The sequence below is a fragment of the Phyllopteryx taeniolatus genome, chromosome 1 (assembly GCF_024500385.1).
Source record: "Phyllopteryx taeniolatus isolate TA_2022b chromosome 1, UOR_Ptae_1.2, whole genome shotgun sequence".
NCBI classification, from domain to species: Eukaryota; Metazoa; Chordata; class Actinopteri; order Syngnathiformes; family Syngnathidae; genus Phyllopteryx; species Phyllopteryx taeniolatus.
This window is the reverse complement of record NC_084502.1, coordinates 33,288,013-33,302,174: the sequence shown is the minus strand read 5'-3', so window position 1 is coordinate 33,302,174 and position 14,162 is coordinate 33,288,013. Positions and strand designations below refer to the sequence as shown.

At 41.7% G+C, this 14,162-nt stretch overlaps 1 protein-coding gene across 9 annotated transcripts in view; it reads left to right on the top strand.

Moving 5' to 3' along the window:
- Positions 1–14,162, top strand: part of src (v-src avian sarcoma (Schmidt-Ruppin A-2) viral oncogene homolog) — a 66,972-nt gene that overhangs the window by 31,400 nt on the left and 21,410 nt on the right. For 5 of the 9 annotated variants that reach the window (XM_061790239.1, XM_061790248.1, XM_061790257.1 and 2 more), the window contains 3 exons: positions 5,003–5,266; positions 5,822–5,921; positions 12,859–12,876. In XM_061790239.1, the coding sequence (XP_061646223.1) occupies positions 5,011–5,266; positions 5,822–5,921; positions 12,859–12,876 (374 nt within the window). In that variant the 5' untranslated portion in view covers positions 5,003–5,010. Of the gene's footprint in view, positions 1–2,763; positions 4,881–5,002; positions 5,267–5,821; positions 5,922–12,858; positions 12,877–14,162 lie in introns of those variants that run through there. The other 4 variants (XM_061790212.1, XM_061790266.1, XM_061790231.1 and 1 more) reach the window with 3 other exon arrangements.

Sequence of the window (14,162 nt, the reverse complement as noted above, 5' to 3'; positions counted from 1 at the left end):
TACCGATACAATCGATTGAGGACCTTTTAAAATGTTTCAAATCAGTATATTTTCATCCGGAAGGCTAACTTGCCGAGCACAGGTCGATCCAGTTGGATCGTTGGAATATAAATTGATACATTGATGTAATTAATGTATTGTTACACACCACTGTAAACAAAAATGCAACAATAGAGGTGTGGTGCACCATTATTTGGGTAATAAATACTCATGCACTTGTCTGCTCTTTTCACAAGTGACTTTTTTCAGGCTTTACAATGGATTACAGTGTTACTTTTAGAAATGTTCACTCTGAGACTTATTTACGAAGTTATGTTTTGTTTTTGTAAACAAACTACAAAACAGCACTTCTTTAAAAATCGATTTTCTCTTAATTGCAGAGTAGCGTAAAACCTCTTAAATAAATAAACCTCACAAATTGTAAAAACTCTTATTGGGTCTTTGTTTTTTTTCTTATTCCAAAGCAAGAACCCATTGATTTTGGGTGATCTTTGATGCAACGTGGCTAGTATTGCTCAGGTAAAATCAGTGTATTGACCTTGTCATCTTTGTACTAGTCACAATTTTCATCCAAACTTCTTTAAGATTTCAGGATTAGAAGAACACAACAGATTTTGGGTCACAGTCATTCACTACATTGTCCTTATCATATGACTAATGGAGAGGAGTAATTTAACAAAGACTCCATTAGCAATGTGGCAAGTGGCCACTATCTTTGTGGAATTTTCTTTTAAAAAAAAAAAAAAAAAAAAAAGATGGAATGAGCACTTCATACACCTCTAAAATCCTCCATCAGAAATAAATTAAGAGAAAACTATTGGTTACTAAAGTGCATGACTTATTCCACTGCCCACAGTCCTCTTTTTAGGAATAATGTCCCATTTCACTGCTGTCGGGCCGAAACCTTCCATATCCAAATTTGATAAATTTAATATTTTTTCTCAGATCGATACTATTGGTCAGTCCCCACATGGGTTGTTATTTTTATCAATTATTGTCCAATCTGGCACGGAGGTAAACTGGTTAGCACATCTGCCTCACAGTTCTGAGGCCCTGGGTTCAAATCAAGCCTTGCCTGTGTGGATTTTGCATGTTCTCCTGGGGTTTTGTCCAGATACTCCGGTTTCCTCCCACATCCCAAAAACATGCATAGTAGGTTAATTGGGAGCTCTAAATTGTCTGTAGGTGTGAAGGTGAGTGCGAATGGTTGTATGTTTATATGTGCCCTGCAATTGGCTGGCGACCAATTCAGGCTGTACCATGCCTCTCGCCCAGAGTCAGCTGTTATAGGCAAGACCCTTGCAAACCTAGTGAGGTAATTTCTCGTGTATTATGCGCATTTTTTCCCCAAAAAAATTGGCCAAAGTCAATAGTGCGCATTACATACAGGTATAGGAGAAAATAAGAAAAGACTTTCCCATTTTATAAATGTATGCCGCCATCTAGAGGTTACGAAAAAGCTGTACACTTTCATTCCAATATGACGGGTACATATAACTGCATATATGTAAAATTGTGCTCATAAGTTAACATACCCAGGCAGAATTTGTGAAATATTGTCTTTTTTTTTAAATATGACAGACTGAACAACAACCATCATTAATTTCTTTATGGCTATGTTTAGTTTAATGATAATGCTTTTCTGAACTGCTTGACAGTTGAATTTGAATCCCATTAAAATAAAATTTAATTTGTTTCGCCTGGTCCTTCATGTTTTCTTTAAAGAATTGTACACATCTTACAAATTCTGCCTGGGTAATCAAACATATGGGCAAAACTGTGTGTTTTCTCATTTACTAAATAAAAGTAGGGCTGTGAATTTCAAAATAAGAGCAAATAAATAAAAGGTATTATGTGTTAAAATAAAGTGCTTAACTTCGAAATAAGTATTTGAAATACAGATAATACTGATTCACATTTTTTGATCATATGGGTATAAGCAAAATCATGCATTGTAAAAATGCATTATACATAGGTTGAAGGGTTTTCCAGAATTTTGAGGTCAACTTTGGGGGTGCGTATTATACATGGGTGCGCATTATACACGATAAATTACGGTTACACCTCTATTTATGTTAAAGACTATTGAAAAATGAATTTCTGTTTAAGTGGGTCACTACTTAATGACTATGGAAAAATATGGGTCCTATAGTTAGACCAGATGAGAAGGTCGAGAAGTTCCGACGAGTTATAGTCGGCCTCGCCTCAATGCACAGCTTGGGCTCTGGTACCAGTCCTCTCGAGAGGGGTTGGACTCTCTACCACTCTGGAGTTGCCCACGGTGAGAGGCGCAGAGCAGGTGTGGGTATACTTATTGCTCCCCGGCTCGGCGCCTGTACGTTGGGGTTCACCCCGGTGGACGAGAGGGTAGCCTCCCTCCGCCTTCGGGTGGGGGGAGGGGTCCTGACTGTTGTTTGTGCCTGTGCACCAAACAGCAGTTCAGAGTACACACCCTTTTTGGAGTCCTTGGAGGGGGTGCTGGAGAGCGCTCCCGCTGGGGACTCCATCGTTCTGCTGGGGGCAATGACAGTGAGACCTCGAAGCGTGTGATTGGGAGGAACGCCCCCCCGATCAGAACTCGAGCGGTGTTCTGTTATTGGACTTCTGTGCTCATCACAGATTGTCCATAACGAACACCATGTTCAAGCATAAGGGTGTCCACACGTGCACTTGGCACCAGGACACCCTAGGTCGAAGTTTGATGATCGACTTTGTGGTCATGTCATCGGACTTGCGGCCACATGTCTTGGACACTCTGGTGAAGAGAGGGGCGGAGCTGTTAACTGATCACCACCTGTTGGTGAGTTGGCTCCGATGGTGGGGGAAGATGCCGGTCCGACGTGGCAGGCCCAAACGTATTGTGAGGGTCTGCTGGGAACGTCTGGCGGAATCCACTGTCAGAAGGAGTTTCAACTCCCACCTCCGACAGAACTGTGCTCATGTTCCTGAGGAGGCGGGGGACATCGAGTCCAAGTGGACCATGTTCCGCGCCTCCATTGCTGAGGTGGCCAACCGGAGCTGTGGCCGTAAGGTGGTTGGTGCCTGTCGTGGCGGCAATCCCCGAGGGATGCCGTCAAGCTGAAGAAGGAGTCCTATCGGGCCTTTATGGCCTGTGGGACTCCTGAGGCAGCTGATGGGTACTGGCTGGCCAAGCCTGCAGCTTTGGTGGTCGCTGAAGCAAAAACTCGGGCATGGGAGGAGTTTGGTGAGACCATGGAGAAAGACTTCCGGACAGCTTCGAGGAAATTCTGGTCCACCATCCGGCGTCTCAGTAGGGGGAAGCAGTGCACCATCAACACTGTGTATAGTGGGGATGGGGCGCTGCTGACCTCGACTCGGGACGTTGTGAGCCGGTGGGGAGAATACTTCGAAGACCTCCTCAATTCCACCGACACACATTCCCATGAGGGAGCAGAGTCTGGGTTCTCTGAGGCGGGCTCTCCTATCTCTGGGGTTGAGGTCACCGAGGTTGTTAAAAAGCTCCTCGGTGGCAAGGCCCCGGGGGTGGATGAGATTCGTCCGGAGTTCCTCAAGGATCTAGATGTAGGGCTGTCCTGGTTAACACGCCTCTGCAACATTGCCTCTGGATTGGCAGACTGGGGTGATGGTCCCCCTGAGGGTGTGTTCCAACTACAGGGGGATCACACTCCTCAGCCTCCCAAGTAAGGTCTATTCAGGGGTGCTGGAGAGGAGGGTCCGTCGGGAAGTTGAATCGCAGATTCAGGAGGAGCAGTGTGGTTTTGGTCCTGGCCGTGGAACAATGGACCAGCTCTACACCCTTTGCAGGGTCCTCGAGGGTGCATGGGAGTTCGCCCAAACAGTCTACATGTGGAAGGGTGAAAGCGTTCGACCGTGTCCCTCGGGGGGGTCATGTGGGGGGTGCTTCGGGAGTATGGGGTACCGAACCCCCTGATACGGGCTGTTCGGTCCCTGTACGACCGGAGTCAGAGTTTGGTCCGCATATCCGGCAGTAAGTCGGACTCGTTTCCGGTGAGGGTTGGACTCTGCCAAGGCTGCCCATTGTCACCGATTCTGTTTAGAACTTTTATGGACAGACTTTCTAGGTGCAGCCAAGGCGTAGAGGGGGTCTGGTTTGGTGGCCTCAGTATTGCAGTATTGCAGATGATTTGGTTCTGTTGGCTTCATCAAGCCGTGACCTTCAACTCTCATTGGAGCAGTTCGCAGCTGAGTGTGAAGGGGCTGGGATGAGAATCAGCACCTCCAAATCTGAGACCATGGTCCTCAGTCGGAAAAGGGTGGCGTGCCCTCTCCAGGTCGGGGATGAGATCCTGCCCCAAGTGGAGGAATTCAAGTATCTTGGGCTCTTGTTCACGAGTGAGTGAAGAATGGAACGGGATATCGACAGGCGGATCGGTGCAGCGTCTGCAGTGAGAGTTTGTATCGGTCTGTTGTGGTAAAGAAGGAGCTAAGGCGAAAGGCGAAGCTTTCGATTTACCGGTCGATCTACGTTCCTACCTTCACCTCTGGTCACGAGGTGTGGGTTGTGACCGAAAGAACAAGATTCCGGATACAAGCGGCCGAAATATCTATCCCTTAGAGATAGGGTGAGAAGCTCGGTCATCCGGGAGGATCTCAGAGTAGAGCCGCTGCTCCTCCACATCGAGAGGAGCCAGATGAGGTGGCTGGGGCATCTGATTCGGATGCCTCCCGAACGCCTCCCTGGTGAGGTGTTCCGGGCACGTCTCACCGGGAGGGGACCCCGGGGACGACCCAGGACACGCTGGAGAGACTACATCCTTCGGTTGGCCTGGGAACGCCTCGGGATCTCCCCGGAAGAGCTGGATGAAGTGGCTGGGGAGAGGGAAGTCTGGGCGTCCCTGCTAAAGCTACCGTTCCGGCGCCCCGACCTCGGATGAGCGGTAGAAAATGGATGGATGGATTTTAAAAAGTCATGTTTTACAGTGGATTGCATATTCTTCAATCATCACCTCATTCCCACCCTGCAATACCCCACCCCTCTCTGTCTTTCAATGCCCTCCAGGCCTCACAATGGGGGGATCCAAAAGTAAGCCCAAGGAGGCTGGTCCACGCACCATCAGCCTCAATGCCAACCTCAGCTCTGGGGGAGGGGCTGGCGGTCACCACTTGAACTCTGCTCAGCAGTCCTCAACTCCCAGTCGTAGCGCCAATGTGGAGGGAGGCCTCGCTGGCAACCATTCCATGAGTCATAAGGCCGAACTGTCCCTGTTTGGTGGCGTGGACAGCAGTAGCCACAACTCCTCCTCAAGTAGAATCACACTCGCAGGTGAAAAGCTTTTGCAGTCTTTTTCTTTGTGGTTTATTGTGTGTGGTTATGGCATACAATTGAACATTTAGTGTCGAGCACAATCCATTCTGGGTTGCTAGTTAAGCTTGAAATAAATGTTACCATAGTAAATTGTTTAAAAACGAAAAAATCAGTTCCAGAGTGAACTTGTTACCATTATAAAACTGCACAGGTGATGTTTTAAGTAACATTTTTTTGTATTAATTTTCATACATTATATACAGTATATTTAAAAAGAAACTGAACAATACATTAACTTTGATAACAAATAATGTTTTATGGGCTACTCCTTTTGAAATAACTGTCGCCAGAAAGCCAGCGTAATCAAAACATGCAAATTGATCCATGAAAGCTCATTGAATTGAGCTGCCATGAGTTACCTTGGCAATTCTCGTGATGTCACACATGACAGTGCAGACTGTAAAATTTGGATTTGTATATCCTCAGGGGCATCATACGAAGTTCAACTATATAGTATGTCCTTTGTATTAATAATCCCTGTACCACTGTAATGAAAGCTTTCTCTCCACACAGGAGGCGTAACAACCTTCGTGGCATTGTATGACTACGAGTCTCGAACAGCCTCTGATTTGTCATTCAGAAAGAGAGAACGCATCCAGATTGTCAACAACACGTGAGGAACACTGATAACTCAACTTTATTTATAAGGCACTTTAAAACAACCACAGCTCCACACAAAGTGCTGTACATTCTATAAAAATAAAACATTGAAAAAGCAATTAAAAATAGGGCAACTTAAATAATAATACATAATTAAGTAATAGCGACGTTAAAGACAAAAATAATATAATAATGATAATAAATATTGTCTCCATGTATTTTATGCACTACATCTCACATGGTCTTGTAAAATGATACAATATGATATCGTCTTTGATACAATTTATTGTTTAGACTTATTTAACAGTACATGCAGGAGAATGTCATTGTGGTAAAATATCAAAATCATGAAGTTGACTTCCAAGATTGTCATCCGACAGTGAATTTATGACTTTACATAGCTTCTGTTTTGAATTGACACAATATACAAATCCTAATTCCAATTATGTTAGGATGTTGTGTAAAACGTAAAACAATACTGTACAATGACTTGCAAATCCTTTTCAACCTATTATCAATTAAATACACTCCAAAGACAAGATATTTACTGTTCAAACTGATAAACTTAAACCATCATTGCTTGTGAACAACTGAACCTTTTGGGGATGCTCCTTTTATACCCAATCATGATACTCACCCGTTTCCAATTAACCTGTTCACCTGTGGAATGTTCCAAACAAGGTCTTTTTTTTTTTTTTTAACCATTGCTCAATTTCTTTTGTTCCTGTCCCAACTTTTGGGAACATGATGCAGGCATCAAATAAAATAAAATAAAAAACAACCACCGATCCGATCACAAAATGGAGCAATGTGCCTATTTAATTGACTTGTTCATTTACTCTATATACTGCGTAGTACTGTGTACTATATACTGCGTAGCTTCAAAAATATCTTCAGGCCATGTATTCTAATCAGTCAGGTCAAACCAACATTACAACATGACAGAAATAATGGGTGCTAACTTACAGTAATTAAATTGCTTTCTTGTAATTAAATTACTTCACACACACACCGAAACATTAGAGCATGATTTGAAAGAACGCCGGTACAACTGTTAGTGCTAGCACTAGGTTGCTAGGCTACAGTACGTTTTGTTGCCTGCCTACTTTGTTGCCGTATCGTATTAAAAGTATGTGAACATACCTCAAGCAAGCCTTGAATTAAAGTCCTCTCCTGAGCACCGGTGACCACCAGCACACGTTTTTCCCCATTTGGTTCTTATAATACATATGACTCGATCGATTGTTGTTGTCCTGGCCATGTTAACGAGTGTATCTGGTCGTGTTTGAGTTGACAAGATAAAGCCCAGTGATCGTAAAAAACGGGATGCGGTGGTATCGGAATACAAGATTTTATTGCAGTAGTCTGACATAGTGCAATCGTGAAAGACCAAATTTGTCTTGTAGTCTGATTACATGTTGTCTGTCCCATAACGCTGACATGTTTTTTTTTTGTAAATAACTTTATTGGCTGTCACGTATTTACAGTACTACATCAAAAGACACACGACAAGGCTAAAACTAAATCAGCTCTTGTATTGAAATATACTGTACAAGATGGCAATGCAGAGTAAATGTCTTATGCGTAGCCGATGAATGACGTCATTGATGGGGTCGGCGAATTATGACATTAAAGCCGATCAGCATAAAATACTAATTATCAGCCGATACCGATCAGGCCGATCAGATCGGTGTAAAGTCTAGTGTATTCAATTGAATATAGGTTGATTTGCACATTGTGTTCTGTTTTTATTTACATTATATACAAGTTCATTGGAATTGGGGTTTGTACATAAAATCGAACCTTCCTGATTTATAGTGAATGGAAAAAGTCTACACACCCAAATGCCAGACATGAAAAACGGATAAATCATTTAAAAACTTTTGCCACCCTCAGTGTGGCCTATTAACCTTACAACTCAATTTGATTTAAAAAAAAATATATATATATATGTTCGAGAGGGGAAGTAAAAGTAAACAACTAAAATAATGTTGCACAAATTTGCACACCTTTCTATGACTGGAATGTGACTGAGTTTAGAATCAACCAATTTAGAGTCATGTTAAATTGGAGTCACACACACCTGCCACATTTAAAGTTCCTCTGATTAACCCTAGATACATTTCAGATGTTCTAGTAGACTTTTCCTGACTTTTTTTTCTTCCTAGCAGAAATTTTTGTGCTAGCCCTCACTGCTATTGCGAACTGTTCATTATTCTCGCCACCTTGTCAAAGGCCCTAATTCCAGCTGAAGAAAAGCAACCCCAAAGCATGATGCTGCCACCATCACCAAACTTCCCCGGGTTGGTATGGTGTTCTTTTGGTGATGAGCAGTGTTTTGTTTGCGCCAAACATAACTTTTGGAATTAGAGCCAAAAGGTTCAACCTTGGTTTCATCTGACCATAACACATTTCCCCACATTTTCCCACATCCTACATTATTTCAGGCAGTTATTTTTACTTTCCCTCTCAAATTGTTTTTGTTTTAATTCATTTGAGTTGTCCAGGTTATCGGACACATCATCGGTGGAAAACGTTTTGAAATTATTTATCTTGGTCTAATTTTTTTAGATCACACACACACAAAAAAAGCATTGAATAGGAGTGTGTAGACTTTATAGCCACGGAATACCGTTATGACTAGGTTCTTGACAACCCCTTGAACCAAAGTGAGGTTCTTTGCCATCATTGTTTCTTGATTTCACAATTGCGGGGACACACAAGCTTCCTGATGTTGTCAAAGGAGGTTAGGAGGTCATGCTTGCTTTTAAATGGGGATGGGGGTGTTCGGCCAGTCGGGCGGGCAGCAGCAGCCGGTTGTTGGAGTGTAATTGCGTCGGAGACGCTGGGGATGCCGGAGGAGATGCCAGGAACGGGGGATGAATCCTCCGCATCTGACACCAGTGATGCCAGCACTGAAAAAAATAATACTTTGAATTTAATTTGAACATTTACATCGGTTGCTCATGATTAAGATCTGTTCAAATGACTTTTTTGTTTGTTTGTTTTTTTTATATGAGAAAAATTTTAATTCAACACATTTTAATCATGTGCAACCGATGTACGTGTTCAAATTAATTTAATTCAAAGGACTCTTTTTCTCAGTGAGGGACGCTGGAGGAATCCTCGGCGTCTGTGACACTAGAGACACCGGGGACAATGGACGAATCCCCTGAACATGTAGCACGTGGCTGTGACTGCGTGTCCTCTCCTGTGTATTAAAATAATTGACTAATCAAACAGGAGTCAAAATTTCCTCTTTGATATGCTGATGTGCTTCTATTTGAATTCAAAACATTTATTACAAATACCATACATACAACATTTACGCATGAAGCTTTATCTCATAGGGCTGAGTGTAGGTTACTTTATGAACACATTTGTTCATAAAAGTTATAAAAATACATGGCAATTATCTTGGGGTAATCAGAGTCAGCCACGTGAGAGTGGTGTCACCCACGATTGCAGCGATTCTCTCCTCGAACAGAGTGAGGCCCTCCGCGCCAGTTTTTCCCGCCTGTTTTGGCCACACACTGGCGGTGGGCAGCTGTCTTCTGCTTCACATCCACGTTAATGTCTGACCACTTCTTTTTTTAGTTCAGCGTGTGTGCACTGTTCTGACTCCAGAGCATTGACAACCGGACACACGCTGTCCCATTCACTCCTCTTTCACTTGTTAACGCCGGAGAAAGAGGATTTTCTTGCGCACCTCCACTTCATTGAGAAACTTCACATTCAGAAAAATTATATTTCTTCATTACCTTTCTCATTTTCCTTTTTTTCTGATCATGCAGAGAACGGGATCTCAGGTGCAGGGTTCATTTTGATAGGATTTGCATATTTAAATATGGCTATGGACAGGGAGGGGTCGGCTACTCCAACATGTGCGCTCAATTCTACGTTGATTGGGATGTACGAAGGAAATGTGCTTGGATTGATACGTACGCACAGATTCATACATCTGTATAATTTTGTGCATCCGGCATTTTCTGGATTTGAGCGTACGCCATGTTTCTGTAGGAAATCTACGCAAGTCTTTGTACTTGAGGCCCCTGGATAGGTATCAGGTCAGGTACACACAGATTTAATGAAACCCCTCTAATATAGGCTAACAGTCCAATTAAGCAAGAGTCAAGCTTTTAATTATCCTATCCAGCATGTTGTGCTCAGTGACCAGCAGATTGTCTTGGTTAGGGGTGGGCGATATACTGTATGTCACCTTCGATATAATTGTGAACATTGCTTTAACGAAGTGCAATTTTACATTATTGAGTATTCATACCGTCTCTAACGAACGGGTGCATCGACGGCATATGAGGAGGAGAGAAAGGAGGAAGTGCATGAAAGTCCTCATTCGCCAAATCAGCGGACATGATTCAGTCATGTGACTCAGTGGCAAGCATAATAAACTCTCGCTCTCAAATTAGTGGGCCGAGCAACCTTTTTTAGGAGTTTAGCAGCTTAACAAATGGGTGAATTGAAACAATGGACCTCAATGGAATGCATGTATAGTTTTTTTATTGGCCATCAGGGAAATGACACAGGCCACTGATGTACGTGCTTACTTCCCAAAGGCGGCCAGTTTAAAAGCGAAACGAAGAGAATGGACGGCGCTGTTACGATCGTATATTCACTGGAGGATTTATTTATTTTTGGATAACAATAAAGAAAACTGCGTAGTCTCAAACTTATCCCGACTGCTGGTGAGGCTATTTGAGGAGCTAGTTAGCATAGCCTTAACATCCGCACTGTAAGTAAATATCTCACGATCCCATCACCGATCACCCACTCCTTTACTTATTTGAATCCTCTATTACCAATACCAGCTGCTAAACATGTTACCAGGGAAGAAAAAAAAAAAAAAAGGATTCCGCGGTCATAACGTCACATATCGTTTCACAATTACATGTGTTCGTGTGCCCGCGAGTGTAAAGCTTGATCTTTTTTTTTCATTTAACTCTTCATAAGAAACACCTTGTCATGTGGAAAGTTTTTAAAACTAGGCTTTACACGATCAGAATTTTGGGGCCGATCAGCGAGTTTTAAAAAACGATAACCGATCCGATCAAAAGATGGAGGAATGTGTATTTAACGGACCTGTTCATTTACTGGATATACTTGTGTACTTAATTGCTCAAAAATTTAGATTTACAATAAATAATGTATCTTTGTTCCTCTATTTATGCCAGTGAGGCATAGTGACAGACAGAACAAATGAATGGTCTTCTATTAGGAAGTAAATACAGTAATTAATGTATCCACTTTTTGTGACATTTTTGTTTGTTGGTGTGCCGTGAGATTTTTCAATTGTAAAATATGTTCCTTGGCTCATTAAAGGTTGGAAATCACTGCTCTCATCAGGTCATGTATTCTAATCAGTCAGGTCAAACCAACATTACATGACAGAAATAATGGGTGCTAACTTACTGTAATTAAATTATTTTATTTTTAATTAAATGACTTCACTCACACCGAAACTTTAGAGCATGATTCGACAGAACGGCGGCATGTTTACGTACAACCGTTCGTGCTACCGTTAGCTTACTAGGCTACATAACATTTTATTGCCTGCTTGTGAGCCGTATCGTATTAAAAGTAAGTGAACATACCTCTAGCAAGCCTTAAACGAACATCTGTGTAATTTTTATTTCAGTAGTCTGACAGTACACTCGTGAAAGAGCAAATTTGTCTTGTAGTCTGATCCAGGCATTACGTGTTGTCTGTCTCAGACGTGTTGTCTGTTCCACACCGCTGACATATTATTTATTTTTTTCTAAATTTACCTTATTGGCCGTCAGATATTTACAGGACTACGCCAAAAGACGCGCGACAAGGCTAAAAATAAACTAGCTTTTGGATTCAAATATACTGTGCCCGATGTCGACGCGGAGTTAATGTCTTTTGGGGAGCTGATCAATGACATCATTGATCGGATCGGCGAATTATGACATTAAAGCCGATCAGCATAAAATGCTAACTATCGGCCCGATCAAATCGGTGTAAAGTATATTTAAAGCTTTATGAAAAATCAAATTTCCCTCACGGGGTGAATAAAGTATTTATCCAGCCATCCATAGACGACTTCCGCTAAAGAAGAGAAAATCTGCAAAACACAGTCAGAAAACCCTCGGCAAGTCATTTACACGTTCTATATGACCAAAACAAGTGAACGTTGCCAAGACATAAAGAACCCCATCAACTAAATTTCTTTCTGCAGCGTTCTCGCCAAATTTGTATGTCAGTGTGTGCTGTTGGGACAAACTTGTCTATTTATCAGCATTAATACATTACCAGTAACAATTACTAAGTGACTCTCCGTAGTGTGTGTCTCAAAAGTATTTTTTAAACATCTACCGGAGGCAAATTCCTTGTGTGTTTTTGACATATTTGGCAAATAGAGAGAATTCTTATTCTGATTATTTGGTTTAAAGTATTAAATTAGGGTTACATTTTGATGTCATCTGAATTTTTGGACATTTGTTTGTTTGTTGTTGTTTTTTTTTTAAACAAAAGCTTAACTAAAATACTACTGTGCAAACCTGATTTGGCATATTCTCCTGTATACAGCATGGATGTAACTTGAAGTTATTAATTGTTAAACATTGACATTCAATATTCTTGTGCAGTGTCTTAGACAAATGTCCTAGGAAGCAAGTGGAGATTTACACCCGTTTTTTTTTTGTTTTTTTTAATATATAGGATGTCATCAAATTATCGTTATTGTAAAATAAAACAAAATGTATCGATATTTATATTTGCCCATATCGCCCACCCCTAGTCATTGTGTACCACCTGAATAGTGACAAGATTTACCAATGTCTCATATATGGTTTTAGTATATGTGCCGCTATACTATTCTGCCACCACTTATAACTATATCGCTTCTTTTTCCTACCCTCAAACCCAACCCCCTTCATCATTTCTCTTCTTCATCCATCACATTTTTCTAGGAGGAAGATGAACTGCAGGTTTGTAAAGCTACGATGGAATTGCATTCAAGGGTGCTTTCACACTAGTGCCATTTAGTCAGTTTTAAACGCTAGTTCATGTTCCCCTTGGTGCGAAGGCTGAAAGCAGTAATCAAAGTGCAATGTATAATAATTGAATTAAAACATCAGCTGTGCACTTATTATAGCCTGCGAGATTGTCCATATCATTATTAAAGTTATCAACATGGTACAATTTTACAACATGTTGTTTATATTAGTATTAGTGCTGTTTCACTCCCGATTCCCTACCAGGGTTATAATAGTTTGGGATTTGTTAGGGTTTGTGGTGATGCTCACAAATGTGGTCGACCCCAGCGCAGGAAGGCAAGGTGAACCAAAACAAATATTTTCCAGAACATAGAATTCAAACAAGGCACTTGGAAAAATCTGAATACAACAAAAAACCTGGTCCCAAAGATCAAGATACCCGGCCTCCTGGCCACAGTTAGCCGGGATAGGCTCCAGCATACCCACAACCCTAGTGAGGATAAGCGGTGTAGAAAATGGATGGATTGATGGATGGATAGTTTTTAGAGCAGGTTTGTTAGATAGAAATTTTTTAGAAAAAGGCTTTGTTTTAGTTTAGTTTTTATTAGTTTCAGTGTTCCCGTGACCCTTGTGAGGATAAGCGGCTCAGATAATGGATGGATGGATAGTTTCAGTGTTATTTTTTTTATTATTATTTGTGAGATTACGTTAAATATTGTGTAATAAAAACTCAACAAAAAATACCATTAAAAAATAAATAAATAAAATGTACCAACTTACTAACAGATGAACAACCATCTACAAATTAAATACAGGTACTATATAACAGTTCACAGAATTGTGCAATACGTGCAGTGCTAGGCCTGTCACAATAATTATGATATCAACTTATCGTTTGATAAGTAAAATGGACACAATTGTTTTTCCGGACTCGATAAATTGTCTTTGTTGTGGTGACCCGGCGCACGGATCACAGTGAGCCGACAGAGTTGAACGGCTGTGTCATTAGCCGCTAGTGGGCTCATGGAATGCTGGCGGACCGGTAAACTCTTGCCAGTGTTGGCTCCGTCCAGTACGCCACAGCCTGGATCCATGTGCAGCGCGTAGATTCACACAACAGAGACACTTAAAAGAACGTTAACTGTTCTCGCGAACTAATGAGTTAAAGAGCTAAACAGCTCTGTATAGTTGAATGATAGGTGAAGGGCTCGTACACAGTAGCCGGATTTACATGGAGACTGTTTTGTCATTCCGGTTGAAGAGCTCAGATCAAATGT